This window comes from Capricornis sumatraensis, chromosome 1 (assembly GCF_032405125.1).
Source record: "Capricornis sumatraensis isolate serow.1 chromosome 1, serow.2, whole genome shotgun sequence".
NCBI lineage: Eukaryota > Metazoa > Chordata > Mammalia > Artiodactyla > Bovidae > Capricornis > Capricornis sumatraensis.
In genome coordinates, this window is record NC_091069.1 from 241,157,179 (window position 1) to 241,174,386 (window position 17,208).

A 17,208-nucleotide genomic window follows, 5' to 3' on the forward strand; every position below is an offset into this window, starting at 1 on the left:
CAGTGCCAGGTGGATGGTTGTGCAGCCCCCCTGAGGGTGCTTCCCGGCTCCACAGTGCCTTTCTGCAGGACCAGCCTATGACACACACTCACTGTGGCCATCAGTTACCTCCTGCAGACAGCTCTGGAAGCACGTGTTGGTCCCATAGGAGATTTAGCCGCTCATCCTCCATGGCTGCCATGCTGCTGCCAGTAAAGCTTTTTTAAAGTAACATAATTCTATAGATAAATGTTTCAGCTGTGGTTAGTTGGAAAGGGGTTAAAAATATGTCTGAAAAATGAAACTTGGTAGAATATTATAACTTCAAAAATTGGATATTCAAAAAGGGATATATATATTAATAAAACCTATACCTTGAATACAGCATAGTGTTAGTTTTGGAAGTTTGTGAAAATTTAGTTAATGTCAATGAAAATTGAGCTAAGTCAAGCCTCCACTTCCAGGAAAGTTACTTCATGATATTTTGATCTTCAAAGTGAACTCTTAAAAAAACTGGTAAAGAGAGATCCAGACTCCTTCCCTGTGGTTTTCAGAACTTCCTGTCCCTTATCTTCTTGTTTTATCTATTGTTGTTGTTCAGTCCCCCAGTTGTGTCCCACTCTTTGTAAACCTGTGAATTGCAGCACGCCAGGCTTCCCTGTCCTTCTCTACCTCCCAGAGTTTGCTCAAACTTGTGTCCATTGAGTCGATGATGCCATCCAGTTATCTCATTTTCTGTCAGCCCCTTCTCCTTCTGCCCTCAGTCTTCCCCAGCATCAAGGTCTTTGCCCATGAGTCCGCTCTTTGCATCAGGTGGCCATAGTATTAAAGTTTCCGCTTCAGCATCAGTCCTTCCAATGTACATTCAGCGTTGACCTTTTTTTAGGATTGACTGGTTTGATCTCGTTGCTATCCAAAGGACTCTCAAGAGTCTTCTCCAGCACCACAGTTTGAAAGCATCACTTCTTCGGCACTCAGCCTTCTTTATGGTCCAGCTCTCACATCGTACATGACTACTAGAAAAACCATAGCTTTGACTATATGCACCTTTGTTGGCAAAATGATATCTCTGTTTTTAAATATGCTGTTTAGGTTTGTTGTACTTTTTCTTCCCAGGAGCAAGCGTCTTTTAATTTTTTGGCTGCAGTCACCATCCACAGTGATTTGGAGCCCAAGAAAGTAAAGTCTGTCACTGTTTCTATTTTTTCCCCTTCTATTTGCCATGAAATGATGGAACCAGAGGCCATGATCTTCATTTTTTGAATGTTGAATTTTAAGCCAGCTTTTCCACTCTGCTCTTAAACCCTTATCCAGACGCTCTTTAGTTCCTCCTCGTTTTCTGCTATTAGGGTGATGTTATCTGCATATCTGAAGGTGAAGGTGAAAGTTGCTCAGTCGTGTGTGACCCCATGGACTGTAGCCTGCCTATCTCCTCTGTCCATGGAATTCTCCAGGCCAGAATACTGGAGTTGGTAGCCATTCCCTTCTCCAGGGGACCTTCCCAACCCAGGGATGGAACCCAGGTCTCCCACATCGCAGGTGAATTCTTTCCTCTTTACCATCTGAGCCACCAGGAAAGCCCAGCATATCTGAGGTTATTGATATTTCTCCTGGCAGTCTTGATTCCAGCTTGTGATTCATCTAGCCTGGCATTTCTCATGATGTATTCTGCATATAAGTTAAATAAGCAGGGTGACAGTATATAGCCTTGACATATTCCTTTCCCAACTTGGAACCAGTCTGGTTCTAACTTTGCTTCTTGACTTGCATACAGGTTTCTGAGGATGCAGGTAAGGTGGTCTGGTATTCCCATCTGTTTAGAATTTTCCACAGTTTTTTGTGATCCACACAAAGTTGTTAGTGTAGTCTATGAAACACAAGTAGATATTTTTCTGGAATTCCCTTGTTTTTTCTGTGATCCAACAGATGTTGGCAATTTGATGTCTGGTTCCTCTACCTTTTCTAAATCCAGCTTGTGCATCTGGAAGGTCTCAGTTCATATACTGATGAAGCCTGGCTTGAATGATTTTGAGCATTACCTTGCTAGCCTGTGAAATGAGCCCTATAATGTGAAAGTTTGAACATTCTTTGACATTGTCCTTTGTTGGGATTGTAGTGAAAACTGAGCATTTCCATGTTGTCACTGCTGAGTTTTCCAAATCTGCTGGCATATTGATCTTCTTTGTACAGTACTTCTGTGTATTCTTTCCATCTCTTCTTGATCTCTTCTGCTTCTATTAGGTCTTTACTGTTGCTGTCCTTTATTGTGCCCATCTTTGGATGAAATGTTCCTTTGATATTTCCAATTTTCTGGAAGAGATCCGTTGTTTTCCTCTATTTCTTTGCATTGTTCACTGAAGAAGGCCTTCTTGTCTCTCCTTGCTATTCTCTGGAACTCTTCATTTAGTTGTGTATACCTTACCGTTCTCCCTTGCTTTCAATTCTCTCCTTTCTTCAGCTATTTGTAAAGCCTCCTTTGGAAGGCTTTCCAAATTTGGAAAACCCAGTAGTGGCCACAGGACTGAAAAGGTCCATTCTCATCCCAGTTCCCAAGAAGGGCAGTACTAAAGAATGTTTAAACCTCTGGACAGTTTCACTCATCTCCCATGCCAGTAAGGTTATGCTCAAAATACTGCGTACTAGGCTTCAGCGTTATGTGAACTGAGAACTTCCAGATGTCCAAGTTGGGTTTAGATAAGGCAGAGGAACCAGGTGTCAAGATTGCCTACACTGGCTGAATCATAGAGAAAGCAAGGGAATTCCTGAATAACATCTACCTCTTGTTTCATCAACTATGCTAAAAGCCTTCACTGTGTGGATCATAGCAAACTGTAGAAAACTCTCAAAGAGATGGGAGTACCAGATCATCTTACCTTTCTCCTGAGAAACCTGTATGCCGGACAAGAGGCAACAGTTAGAACCTTGTATGGAACAACTGGCTCAGGATTGAGAAAGGATTACAAGGCTGTTTATTGTCACCCTGTTTATTTAACTTGTACACAGAGCACATCATGAGAAATGCCAGACTAGATGAGTTACAAGCTGGAATCAAGTTTGCCAGGAGAAATACCAACCACCTCAGATATGCCGATTCTAATGGTAGAAAGCAGAGGATCTGAAGAGGCTCCTGATGAAATTGAAAGAGGAGAGTGAAAGAGCTGGCTTAAACCTCAATATTAAAAATCTAAGATCATGGCATCTGGTCCCATCACTTGATGGCAAATAGAAGGGGGAAAAGGCAGAAGCAGTAACAGATTTCCTCTTCTTAGGCTTTAAAATCACTGCATATGGTGACTGAAGTGAAGTTCAGTTGTTCAGTCGTGTCTGACTCTTTGCGACCCCATGGACTGTAGCCTGCCAGGTTCCTCCATCCATGGGATTTTCCAGGCAAGAATACTGGAGTGGGTTGCCATTTGCTTCTCCAGGGGATCTTCTCAACCCAGGGATCAAATCCGGGTCTCCCGCATATGGTGACTGCAGTCATGAAATTAGATGATGACTGATTCTTGGCAGGAAAGCTATGACAAGCCTAGACAGCATGTTAAAAAGCAAAGACATCACTTTGCCTACAACATCCGTATAGTCAAGGCTTTGGTCTTTCCAGTAGTCACGTATAGTTGTGAGAGCTGGACCATAAAGAAGGCTCAGCACCGAAGAATTGATGCTTTCAAACTGTGGTGCGGGAGAAGACTCTAGAGAGTCCCTTTAGCTGCAAGGAGATCAAACCAGTCAATCCTAAAGGAAACCAGCCCGGAATATTCATTAGAAGGACTGATGCTGAAGCTGAAGCTCCAATACTTTGGCCACCTGATGCAAAGGGCTGACTCATTGGAAAAGACCCTGATACTGGGAAATATTGAAGGCAGAAGGACAAGAGGGCAACAGTGGATGAGATGGCTGGATGGCATCACCAGTGCAATGGACATGAACTTGGGCAAACTCCAGGAGATGCTGAGGGATAAGGAAGCCTGGCGTGCTGCAGTCTGTGGGGTCATGAAGAGTCGGACATGACTTGGCAGCTGAACAACATTCAGATTATCTGCTTCTTGACTGAGTTTTGAGAATTCTTATCTTCCAAAGAATTTGTCTGTTTCATTTGAGTGTCTAAACTTATTGAGAAAAAGTTGTTCATAATATTCTCTTACTACTTAACACCTGTAAGTAGTAGTATCACCTTAATGATATCACCTTTCTCATTCATTATATTATTAATTTATAACATTTATTTCCTTTAATCTGGCAAAAGATTTATCATTAATGATATTCTCAGAGTTATGAATTGTTTTCACTAACTTTTCTGTTTCATGTTTCATTGACTTCCATCTAATCTTCATTATTTACTTTCACCTACTTGGGGTTTAGTTTGTTCTTGTTCTAGTTTCTTAAGGTGAAAATGAAAGTCACTAATTTAAGACTTTTCTTCTTTTCTAATATTGATGTTTAATAGTATACATGCAGCATCCCACAAATTTTGAAATGTGTTTTTATTTTCATTCAGTTATAATAAGTACTCTGTAATTTTCCTTTTGATTATTTCTTTGACATGAGCTGTTTGGATGACATGTATTATTTAGTTTCTAAATATTTGAGGATTTTCTAGATTTCTGTTTTTGATTTCTAAATTTAATTCCATTGTGTTCACAAAACCCTACTTTGCATGAATTAAGTCCTTTAAATTTATTGACTTCATCATGGTCAAGAATATGGTCCACCTTAGTAGTAAATATTCCATGTGGACCCGAAAATACACATTCTGTCGTTGTTGGATGGAATGTTCTATAATTGTTAGTTAAATAAAGATAGTTGATACTGTCTTTTAAATCTATATCCTTAACTGATTTTCTCTTTTATCAATTACTGCAAAAAGAGCATGGGAATATGTTCAGTGATCTTTTTAAAGGATTTAAGCAATGAAAAAAAAAAAGTTGTACATATTTACCCATGCAGTTACCATGTCTGGTACTCTTTGTTCCTCTGTTAGAGCCATATTTCCATTTGACATTATTGGTTCCTATTGGACTTCCCTTACCATTTCTTATAGTGTGTATCTGCTTGTGATAAATTCTTTCAGCTTTTTTATTTCTGGAGAAGGCTTTATTTCTCCTTCATATTTTGAAAGATATTTTAGCTGGGTATTTTTCATGCAGTAGATGTTGAAGATATTTAAAGATGTTGCTTCACTGTCTTCCCCCTTGAGTGGCTTCCAGTGAGAAAGTATCCTGGTTCCTCTGTATATTAACATTCTTTTTTCTGGCATCTTTTAAGATTTTCTGTTTATCAGTAGTTTTGAACAGTTTGATTATATTCGGTAAATTTCTTCACGCTTACAGTGTTTGAGGTTTTTGAGCTCTTAGATCTGTTGCTTTATAATTTTAATCAAATTTGGAAACATTTCAGTAGCTATTTCTTCATAATTTTTTCTGTCCACTGTCCCCTGTCCCATGTCTCCACTGCATGTTTTTGAGGACCCCACTTACAAATATATTCAGCAACCTGAAGTTGTCCCACAGGTCAGTGAGAGGTCCTTCTTTAAGAATTTTCTGTATCTTCTCCCTCCTATCTCTTGCTCTAATTCCATCTCAGATGAGGTATACCTCCTCCTATGCCAAAGTGTACCTTTACCTGGACTTCTGGGCCCATTCACCTGTCGTTGCTTGGACCTCTCTTCCAGTAATCATATGTCCAGTTTCTTTGTCCCTGTTGCTTCCTTGCCTAAAACCCAAACAAACTCAATAAAAGAAAACACAGTAAAACCTCTCTTGCTCTTACCAGCCCATTAAGGTACAATCCTTCCACTCCTCCTCATAACTGAACTACAGTCCATAGGGTTGCAAAGAGTTGGACACTACTAAAGTGACTTAGCATGCACACAATAGAAAATGCAAACTATTATTAATGACAGAAAGCAGATTATTGGTTATTTGGAAATAGTAGGGGTGGTGGTGGAGAGGACTAGGGGAAAAGGATTAGAGCTGTAAGAATCTTTTGGAAGTGATGGATTTGTTTATTGTCTTGATTATGGGACTTGTTTCAGAGGTATATACATGTGTGAGAATATAGCAAATCAGTTTATTATATGTTGGCCATACTACAGTAAAAATAAAAGCTGTCATCTGTCTTTGTTGTCTGACCATCACTGCTAACTCATCTAAGACTACCTCCTAAATTTGCAGGATCTTTAGACCCAGCTAGGTCTAAAGATAGATGGGTCTAAATATCTGTTAAAAATATTGACTTCCAGGCCTCCAAACTATTAAGATGGGGCTGGGGAATCTGTATTTTTAACAAACACTCCAGGTGACTCTTCTTATTACTCAAGCTTGGAAAGCACTTGTCCCAGATTAAATTAATTCTACTTTGGTCATCTGAACCTATTTCCATATATGAAAAAAGGATGTTAAGTTTCTAGTGTTAACAGATTTTTGAGCCATAGAACACTTGATGATGCCCTACTGTGGTCAGATGAGATCATTCAGAATTGGACAAAATTTTTTTCTTACCATATATAATATATTGAGATTAGCCTTGCATTATAAATACCTGAAGTAACAAAATGAAAATCTCTGAATAGTCCCAACATTAGTGAACATTCTATCAAAGAGTAAAAAAGAATTTTATTTATATACCTGTTGACAAGTCACATCAGTGTGTTAGTGAACATCACATGTTGTTAGTGAAAAAAGGTATTTCATATCTTTTGTGTATTAAACTATAAAATAATACAAGTTGGACAAGAGGATTAAGAGAAACAGAAGAACATTGTTAGTCTCTACATGTTCCTTAAATGGACATAGCAATACATTTTACATAAAACTCTGGGAAAAACAGCCTGACCTTCTTACTGGCCCCTTTCCATCAACATCAAACAAGTGGAAATTATAGAATGTCTGTCTAAATTTAAAATAGTTCAGTTATCAGAAGACTTTAGAGAACAAGTTTTCCACAAATCGTCCTTGTGCTATTTGGTCTTGATTTCTTTTTTTTAAAGAGGGTTGGTGAGCCAACATGTAATTAATCACTTTTTGTGTTGTTGTTAGCTTCTAAGGAAATGAAACTGCAACTTTCCATTTGGCTTTATTGTTCTTTTTTGGTGTTTATTAGTGCTGCAATTTGTAATACAGGAACTGTAGATGGTGCTTAGTGATAATGTGGACAAAACAATGTGAACGATGTACTTCTTAAAAGTCAGCTTATATATGTTATACTGTTATGATACCTGTGTACACTCCAGGTCACAAATACCACCAGCAGTACTGTCTTACAGTCAGAAGTTGTTAGAACTTCTTTTGTCAGTGGATGGGGTTACTGAAGTGGCAGCATCCAGTTCTTACCAATTCTCATTGTTTCTTCCTCCAAGATTGTTTGGATTGATTATTCCTTCCCCACAGCTGCTGCCCCAATGAGTGAATAACAGATCCGTCTCTTTATCTTGTAAAGGCTCTGCTCCATCTGTGTAGGTGAACTACTTTCCCTGTGGAAATAAGACACCACTTTAAAACTTAATCATTGCATTGACTAATTACTGTCATTATTAAGAGTTTATATAAAGTTTCAGTTCAATTCAGTCGCTCAGTCGTGTCCAACTCTTTGCGACCCCATGAACTGCAGCACACAGGCCTCCCTGTCCATCACCAACTCCCACAGTCTACTCAAATCCATGTCCATCGAGTTGGTGATGCCATCCAGCCATCTCATCCTCTGTCGTCCCCTTCTCCTCCTGCCCTCAATCTTTCCCAGCATCAGAATCTTTTCAAATGAGTCAGCTCTTTGCATCAGGTGGCCAGAGTATTGGAGTTTCAGCTTCAACATCAGTCCTTCCAGTGAACACCCAGGACTGATCTCCTTTAAGGTGGACTAGTTGGATCTCCTTGCAGTCCAAGGGACTCTCAAGAGTCTTCTCCAACACCACAATTCAAAAGCATCAATTCTTTGGCACTCAGCTTTCTTTATAATCCAACTTGCACATACATGACCACTGGAAAAACCATAGCCTTGACAATAGATGGTCCTTTGTTGGCAAAGTAATGTCTCTGCTTTTGAATATGCTGTCCAGGTTGGTCATAACTTTCCTTCCAAGAAGTAAGTGTTTTTTAATTTCATAGCTGCAGTCACCATCTGCAGGGATTTTGGAGCCCAGAAAAAGAAAGTCAGCCATTGTTTCTACTGATTCCCCATCTATTTGCCATATAAAGTTTAAAGGTAGACAGATAACCTGTGTGTAAGCAGGCACTTTCTTTTAACTTTATTAATTTGAAATCATTTTTCCATTTTTAAGCAGAATAGAATATTACTCTTAAACTGGTAAGTTTGTGGAAATTTCAGTAGACTCTGTCTCTGTGGAGATTTTAAAAATACAGACCCACCTGCATCTGATCCTGTTCTCTTCCGTCCTCCAAAAGCATAGACTTCAAGGATGGCCATTGCTCTACCTAGTGGTAACAATTAATGAAAAAGATATTAAGTCCAAAAAGGTTTAACTCTTTGGTTTGGTTATTTAGGATAACTCTGGTCTAAAAAAGAATTGAGAAGTGTTTCATCCTCCCCTGTTTCCTGAAAGAGTTTGTATGTGATGGTGCTGTGGTTTCGGTTGTGTTCCCCCAAAGCATACATTGAAGCTCTTAACCCCTTTACCTCAAAATGTGACTTTTTGGAATTGTTAGAGATATAATGTTGAAAAGAAGTCATAATTAAGGTAAACCTTAATCCAGTATGACTGATGTCATTATAAGAAGAGACACTGGCCTGCAAGGGGAGAATGATATGTGAAATAGAGGTAGAAATTGAAGTACTACAGCTGCAAACTGAGGAACACTTAGGATTGCTGGCAAACCACCAGATGCGAGGAAGAGGCAAGGAAGGATTCACCCCTACAGGCTTCAGAGGGAGAATAGCCCTGCTGACACCCTGATTTTGGACTTCCAGCCTCCAGAGCTGTGAGATAAATACCATTGTTCAAGTCACCTGGTTTGTGGTGCTTTTTATGGCATCCCTAGCAAACAAATAATAGGCTTGTATTATTCTTTTCTTTCAGCTGAATAGAACTCACCCAGTGAAATTGTTTGGATATAGAGTTTTCTTCGTGGAAACATTTTAAATTGTGAATTCAGTTTCTCTAAAAAACATTACTGAGCTATATATATTTTCTTTTTTGCTGTCTGTTTTGGTCATTTGTGTATATCAAGAAGTTTGTTCATTTCATCTAAATTGTTGAATTTATTGGCATAAAGTTGAGCTACTTGTAATATTTTTTGACGTCTATGGGGTCTGTAATGATGTTCCCTCTTTTATTCCTCATTTTGGTTCTGTCTTTTTATCTTCTTTGATCAGTCTAGCTTAGGGTTTCCTCAGTTGGGGGCAATTTTGTACCCTCTGTCCTGGGGGTTTGGGCATTCGGCAGTATCTGGAGGCATTTTCAGTTATCACTGCTTGGGGCATCTAGTGGCTGAAGGCCAGGGATGCTGCCGAACGAAACATCCTGCCATGCACAAGGCAGCCTCTTGCAATAGAAATTCAGTCACTCTGTAACGTCAGTAGTGCTGAGGTTAAGAAACCTGTTCTAGGATTTACAAAAGTACACATCCTGCTTTCAAATATTATGCCACTTCATATGTAATATAAGCAGCTTACAATACATTGTTTTCACTCATCCCTACCCATCCTTTATGCTGTTCTGGACATACATTTTATTAGGTTGATGCAAACATAATTGTGGTTTCAGACCATGAATTTTAAATCATTATAACTAGACTTAAACACATCTTTATTAATCAAAATAGGAAGCATTACAATCAACACATTTTTGCCAGTGAGAAATAAGTTTGTTTATTCCTGTAACATAAAAATCCGTTCTTTGGGATTCAACAAACTCTCAGGAAAGCATTTTCTGCCTTCTGCTGGTTATGGAAGCATTTTCCCTGCAAAAAGTTGTAGAGATGCTTGAAGAAGTGGTAGTCAGTTGGTGAGAGGTCAAGTGAATATGGCAGATGAGGCAAAACTTTGTAGCCCAATTCGTTCAACTTTTGAAGCATTGATTGTGTGACGTGAGGTCTGGCATTGTCATGGAGAAGAATTGGGCCCTTCGTGTTGACCAGTGCCAACAGCAGGCATTGCAATTTTTTGTGCATCTCATTGATTTGCTGAGCATGCTTCTCAGATGTGGTGGTTTTGCTGGGATTCAGGAAGCTGTAGTGGATCAAATGGGCAGCAGACCACCAAACAATGTCTGTGACCTTTTGGCGCAAGTTTAGCTTTGAGAAGTGCTTTGGAGCTTCTTAGTCCAACCACTGAGTTGATCGTCTCTAGTTCTTGTATAAAATCCACTTTATATTGCATGTCACAGTCTAATCGAGAAATGGTTCATTGTTGCATGGAGGAAGACAAGATGACACTTTAAAAAAATGACAATTATTTTGATTTTTGGTCAGCTTATGAGGTACCTCGGAGAAGGCAATGGCACCCCACTCCATTGCCGGAGAAAGCAATGGCACCCCACTCTTGCCTGGAAAATCCTGTGGACGGAGGAGCCTGGAAGGCTGCAGTCTGTGGGGTCACTGAGGGTCAGACATGACTGAGCGACTTCACTTTCATTTTTCACTTTCATGCGTTGGAGAAGGAAATGGCAGCCCACTCCAATGTTCTTGCCTGGAGAATCCCAAAGACAGAGGAGCCTGGTGGGCTGCCGTCAGTGGGGTCGCGCAGTTGGACATGACTGAAGTGACTTAGCAATAGCATGAGGTACCTACTTACCAAGTTTTCCACCTTTCCAATTTACTTCAAATACCAAATGACTGTAGAATGGTCCATGTTGAGTTCTTCAGCAACTTCTCATGTAGTTGTCAACTGATGATGACCAGCCACTACGCTTCTCATTTTCAAGCCCCTCGTCTCCTTTGCAAAACTTCTTGAACCACTACTGCACTGCACATTTGTTAGCAGTTCCTGGGCCAATTGTGTTGTTGATGTTGCGAGTTATCTCTACCGCTTTACAACCCATTTTGAACTTGAATAAGAAAACTACTCGAATTTGCTATTTATCTAACATCATTTCCCTAGTCTAAAATAAATATAAAACAGCAAGTAATAAGTCATTAGCAAAAAAATAAATGTACATTAAAATGATGTATAATGTAACCACATTTATTTAATTGTATTCCAGTATCAAATGGTAAATTTCAACAATGCAAAAACCACAGTTACTTTTGCACCAACCTAATACTTCCATTTATATTATAAACGCCATAGTACATGGGATTTTGCTTGAAACAGTCTATTAAGGAAATTTTTAAATGAGGAAAAAATACCTAGTTCATTTGTTTTCCGCATTCTTCATGCTTTGACTAGATCCAAATTCCCATCAGTGTTTTTTCTTTCCACATGAGGAACTATCCCATGTGTCTCAGTGTAGGTTTGCCAGTGACATGTTCTCTCAGCTTTTGTTTGAAAACCTGTATTTTGTCTTCATGTTTCAAGTGTATTTTTGCTTAGTATAGAATTCTTTGACAATTTAAAAAATACTCCAAAAGATAACATTCTACTGTTTTCTTGTCTAGATTATAATAAGAAATAAAGCTATTGTTCACTAATACATCTTTTAAAAAATCTGTATCCAGAAGATAACATTCTACTGTTTTCTTGTCTAGATGATAATAAGAAATAAAGCTATTATTCACTAATACATCTTCTAAAAATCTGTATACTTTAGATAATATTTCTAGATTTTATTATTATTAAAAAATAGCTTAAAATTTAATGCATTATGCTTAAATGTTTTAAACAGACCAGTTCTTGTGTTTTCCTCTCCTCTTTTTTCCTTTCCTTTTTTCCCCCCCATCACTTATAAAAAGTGTATTTTGTGGCAAGTTATTTCTTTGGGCCTGTTTCCTCATCTGTAATACCAGGCTACCAATGATGCTTATAGGTTTGTTGTGAAGGAAAAATGAAAAAAATGAGAAAAAATGGAAAAAAAAAAAAAAACGTCTAGAACTTGAAGGGATTCAAAACATGACAGCATGGTACACAGATATCTTCCTCCTTGTGCGCCTTCAGCTCCCCTGACCTCAAGGCTCGTGCGTGGTAGCAGATGAGTGGGTATCCCAGTCTGGGTCCTTCCCTGCCTCGTGGCAGCAGCTGCATGTAGACGTATTCCTGCCAGCCACTCCCCATATTCCTGCCGTACTCCCCAGAAGCCGCAGCTGAACTGAGGAGCCCGGATGGACCATGACTAAGCACTGTTGCCACTGCTTATGATTTCTGCTCCTACCACTATCTGGTCTTTTACTCAAGCAAGGTTGAAAGATATTCTTTCCAGATACCGAAATTTCCTGAATTTCTGGTAATTTAAATTATTTGAATATAGTAAAATCCATGACATTGTATTTTATACGATTTACATTTTCCACTTCTCAGCTATGCAGGCTAGCCATGGTATTTATAGTAACACATTTAAATATTAGGAAAATTTTAGAAATAATTAACGATTTTGAGTGGTGGGGCTTGTAATCAACAATAATTCTTTCCAGTGGCTCTAAGAATATACATAATAATATTCATATTACAGATTGCATTTATTCAACTGTTCTTTTCTGTTCAACAAGAGAACCTAACTGGATAAGTCAAGAGTTGATTGGTATTTTTTATCCGTACCTGGCCGCAAGTAGCAGCATTCTGACCACTGTGTTAAATATCCCCTCATGGTGTTACTACTCTTCTTCTCAGTGGGCCTTTGGAGTGACACTGTGGGAGCTTATGACTCTGGGCCAGACACCCTACGTGGACATCGACCCATTTGAGATGGCTGCATACTTGAAAGATGGTTACCGAATAGCCCAGCCAATCAACTGTCCTGATGAACTGTAAGTTTCTTTCTGAGCTTGAAGACATGGATTTGATTCCATTTACAGTGATTGGGATGAAAGAAATAAGAACAGGTGTCCATACTAATACAGAGACTACTCTTTTGAGACTCATGCCTCTCTGGACTTGAATTATACTCCTGTAGAGAAGCCGTAAGCTTCCCTGATGGCTCAGTGGTAAAGAATCCATCTGCAATGCAAGAGATGTGGGTTCAATCCTTTGGTGAAGAAGAGGAGGAAATGATAACCCACTCCACTATTCTTGCCTGAAAAATCCCGTAGACAGAGGAGCCTAATGGGCTCCAGTCCAAAGGGTCACAAAGAGTCGGACACGACTGAGTGAGCATGCACACAGAGAAACCACAAAGTCAGCCAGACTCAGTCACTCTTGAGTGCATTTGACATTAGGACATTTTTGTCTCATATTTGTAGTGATTAATCCAAGATACTCATTTGCATAGTGAGAAAACACTGAACATGCTGTTAGTTATTCAGTCGCCCAGTCATGTCCAGCTCTTTGCAACCCCGTGGACTGCAGCATGCCAGAACTCTTTGTCCCTCACCATCTCCCGAAGTTTGCCCAAGTTCCCATCCATTGCATTGGTGATGCCATCCTGCCATCTTATCCTCTGACGCCCTCTTCTGCTTCTATATCGAGCCTTTCCCTTTGCCATCTGGCCTTGCCAGCTGGTGTGAATTGATATACGTATAAGGAAGACGTTCTGGTCTAGTGAGTGAAATATCTCCCATCTCCTGTTTTTACCACATAGCTAGTCTTCCCATGTAATGGGATCAGAGTGGGCAGGAGGCTCTTCAGGGGTGATGCAGTGCACAGTGATTAAGTCACAGTTCCAGAATCCCCTGAGGTTTTTATACTGTGATGAGGGGGCAGCTTTGTACAGATTTTACTATAGATCCAGGATTCTTACAGCTTAGTTACAGCTTCCCCTTCCTCCAAGTTTTTTCTGTCACAGCTTGCATACAGTTGACCCTTGAACAGTGTGGATTTGAGCTCTGCAGGTCCACTTCCATGTAGATTTTTTTTTCAGTGATAAATGTTGCAGTATCATACAGCCTGTGGCTGGTTAAGTCTATAGATGTGGAGGAACTGGGGATATGAATGGCTGACTATAAGTTATATGCAGATTTTTGACTTGTGCAGAGGGTCAGCTCCCCTCACCCCTGTGTTCTTCAAGAATCAACTGTGCAGGATAAAGCAGATTATTATTTTGACTGTGTTTTAAATAGTTACATAAAATCTCTACTTGGTGGTATATTTTGACATGTTTCAGAATTGAAATCCACATGTAATGTCCAGATAACTCATTTTTGCTCTGTGAAGAGATTGATTTTTAATACGTCTTCCTCTCCACACCTACATTTAAACTGAAAATGTAGCTGGTATCATATTGATCAAAAGGTTAAGAGTAACACCTTGTGGAAAAACCCACACTTTTTGGCCAACCCAGTATATCGTCAATAGGCAAATTTTCTGGTTTTGTCACTGCAGATTTGCTGTGATGGCTTGTTGCTGGGCCTTAGATCCGGAGGAGAGGCCCAAGTTCCAGCAGCTGGTCCAGTGTCTCACAGAGTTCCATGCAGCCCTGGGGGCCTACGTCTGACTCTGCTGTCACAGTCTCATGGCGTCAGGAGGAACGTGCCTGCCGGGCCTGCTTGGAGCCAATCTTGGATGCCACATACGTCACGCAGCGCCACAGAAGCACATTTGTCTTCCAGAACACCATGCCTTAGGAATGCTTTAGAATTTGAACTATATAAGACAGACTTAATGATATGGAATATTTTCTAGATATCACTTTTATTAGATTGAACTGAAAATGTTTGTGTAAATTTTTTGGCCAAAACTTTTTTAAACATAGTTAACTTTGGACTAGGGTACATTATTACAAAATAAATAAACAGTTTTTTAAATTGTTTAAACATGGATATTTGGAATAGCTATCTTAGTGCCAACTGCTTTTTTTTTTTTTTTTTACTTCATCAATGTAGGTGATTCACCTTTAAAGTTTTTTGTTTGTTTGTTTTAATATCACCAGTCTTGGGAATGGTTTGTCTTCAAGATGCAGTACTTTTTCTTAGGGGGAAAAAAAACAGAAAAAAATGTTGGTTTGCCTTGTACAGGAAAAGCTAATGTTGGAGGAAGAAAACTTAAAGAAAAGCTAGAGAGGAAAAAAGAAAAATACTTACTAGAAATAGAAACTGGCCTTTCATGGAAAATTGTTTCTTTTTTTATTTGTTTAATGGAAAAGGGTTCTGCTTTCTTATTTTGGGGGAAGTAGGAACTGAGTTCATTGAAACATCTTAAATTTGGCAAAACCTAGCATTTCTGAGAGCCAGGAGTGGGCTTGGGGGCAGGTCAACAGTAAACAATGGTGATTTTATTTATTTTTACTCTTTGGAAAGGAGATAACAGAATTCCAGAAAGTGAAATCCTGTTTTTATAGTTAAGACTCCCTTTTCTTGCACCTAGAATAGTGCTATGCACAGAATGGGTGCTTAAGTGTTTTGAGTTAAAAAATGTAAACAGGTAGATTTTGTGCTTATTTTCAAGGCTGACAAGTATAAAAATTTTTTTTAAAAGAAAACACTTGAAAAATTAAAATATTTGTTTTATATTATGACAGTATTGAAAATGTTCTTCATGATGAATGATTGTTTGTGTCTGATAAGTCTCTGAACACACAACAGCTGGACACCCTGTTTCGTTTCATGCATGTCTCACTCAGGCTCCCAAGCCCTAACACAAGTGCAGTCAACTCTACTCAGCCACCAGGTTCTAATAAAAAGTTGAGAGTATTATTACAGGACAGTATTAAAACACTAAAGCTTTTCTCCAGAGCCATTAAATTTAGGGTATGTGTGTTTATGCTTGGCTATAGTTGGCCTAAGGCAGAGGTGGTTGGGCCTCTTAAATGTTAATAGCTAGGCCTTGCAGGTGCCTGCCTCTGCTCCCATCCTCAGGAGAGAGAGTAGAGAGAGTACGTAGCAGTTGAAGGCTTTTGCTCTTGTTAAAAGGAGCTTTATGAATCAGCAGTTCATTTGGGGAAATAGCTTACATGGTTCGTGCTCTGCTACAAGCAGCCAAGACCATGGTCTCTCTGGGTGCTCCTTTTTAATACTGGTTCTTCGGTTTTGTGAAATACTCAGCCGCCTAAAGGGCCAGCTCTTTGAACTTTGTAAGTCATAGAAGTTTGGGTTCACAACCTGCAATCTTAGAAGACATTCAGTCAACAAATATTTATAGCATTTACTGTATATTATTATGCACATGAAGTGAGTGGTTAAGCTCTGGCATCACTTCTAACATTCAGTGCATGTTTTTAAGTGTTCGGGATAGTATGTTGTTTAGATATCACAGTTCAGTACACAAGATCAGTTCAGAGAAAAAAGTGCTGTCATTGACTTCTACCCTAAGTTAGCATGTAGTAAGAGGTGCTCTCAGTTTGCTTGGATGTGCAGTGCCTGTAACCGTATCTCTGTTTATAAGTTATTTTATGTTTGTATATTTGTTTTAGAAGTGGTTTAAGACTTAGATAGGTTTTTCTTGCTGAACTACTTCGAGTCATTGACTGCAACAAAAACAGCAGTTATAAGATTTCCATGGCTGGTCTCGTTCCAGTGGTTTGTGGATATTACTGAATAGATTTTGTAGAAAATGTAATTTTTATAGGAAAGAAGCAAATTGGCAAAGCGCTGATGTGGTATAAGCTAGTGACAAAGAACACTGTTACATTCTCTCCTTATAACAATCCCATTGTAAGAAGATTTTCTTTCTAAAAGTAAGGAAGTTTGGGTTATTCATTCAGTTTGTATTTACTGAGATCCCGCTGTACATCTGGCCTTCAAGATATGCAGGGAACAAGACATTGATGTCCCTCCGATTTTAGGTCTCACATTCTAGTTAGGCTCAGATAATGAACATAAGCAAGATTTTGGTAAGTGTTATAAAAGAAAAAAATACAGGGTGGTATCATAGAGAGTAACTTTAAGTGTCTTTAGCCAGGCTTCTCTGGGCAGCTGGCATTTGAGTTGAGATCTGAATGACAAAAAGCCAGCCATGAGACAATCCAGACAGAAGGGACATCCTTAGAAGCCTGAAAGCAGGAACGAGCTGACCTCCAGTGTCAGCCATCCCTGTTCATTTTCCAGCTGCTGCCACTGGAAGAAGAGAATAAAGGCCAGTGTGGCCAGAACGTTGTTAGGGAAGAGGGCGGCAGAGGAGATGCAGAGACAGACCTGTTTGGGGAGGGTAGATTGTAAGCCAGGCGACACATTTATATTCTAAATACAATGGAATTTCATTCAAGGAGTGTTTAAATAAGGGTGTGACGTGGTCTGCATGGCTTTTACAGAATAT

General features: G+C 39.3%; 1 protein-coding gene across 1 annotated transcript in view; it reads left to right on the forward strand.

The window, feature by feature from the left end:
- The window catches only part of RYK (receptor like tyrosine kinase), a 184,073-nt gene extending 168,682 nt beyond the window's left edge, over positions 1-15,391 (forward strand). Inside the window, exons 18-19 of the mRNA XM_068969315.1 lie at positions 12,694-12,830; positions 14,341-15,391. Coding sequence (XP_068825416.1) covers positions 12,694-12,830; positions 14,341-14,452 — 249 coding nt within the window. The 3' untranslated portion in view covers positions 14,453-15,391. The remainder of the gene's footprint in view (positions 1-12,693; positions 12,831-14,340) is intronic.
- The last annotated feature ends 1,817 nt before the right edge of the window (positions 15,392-17,208 follow it).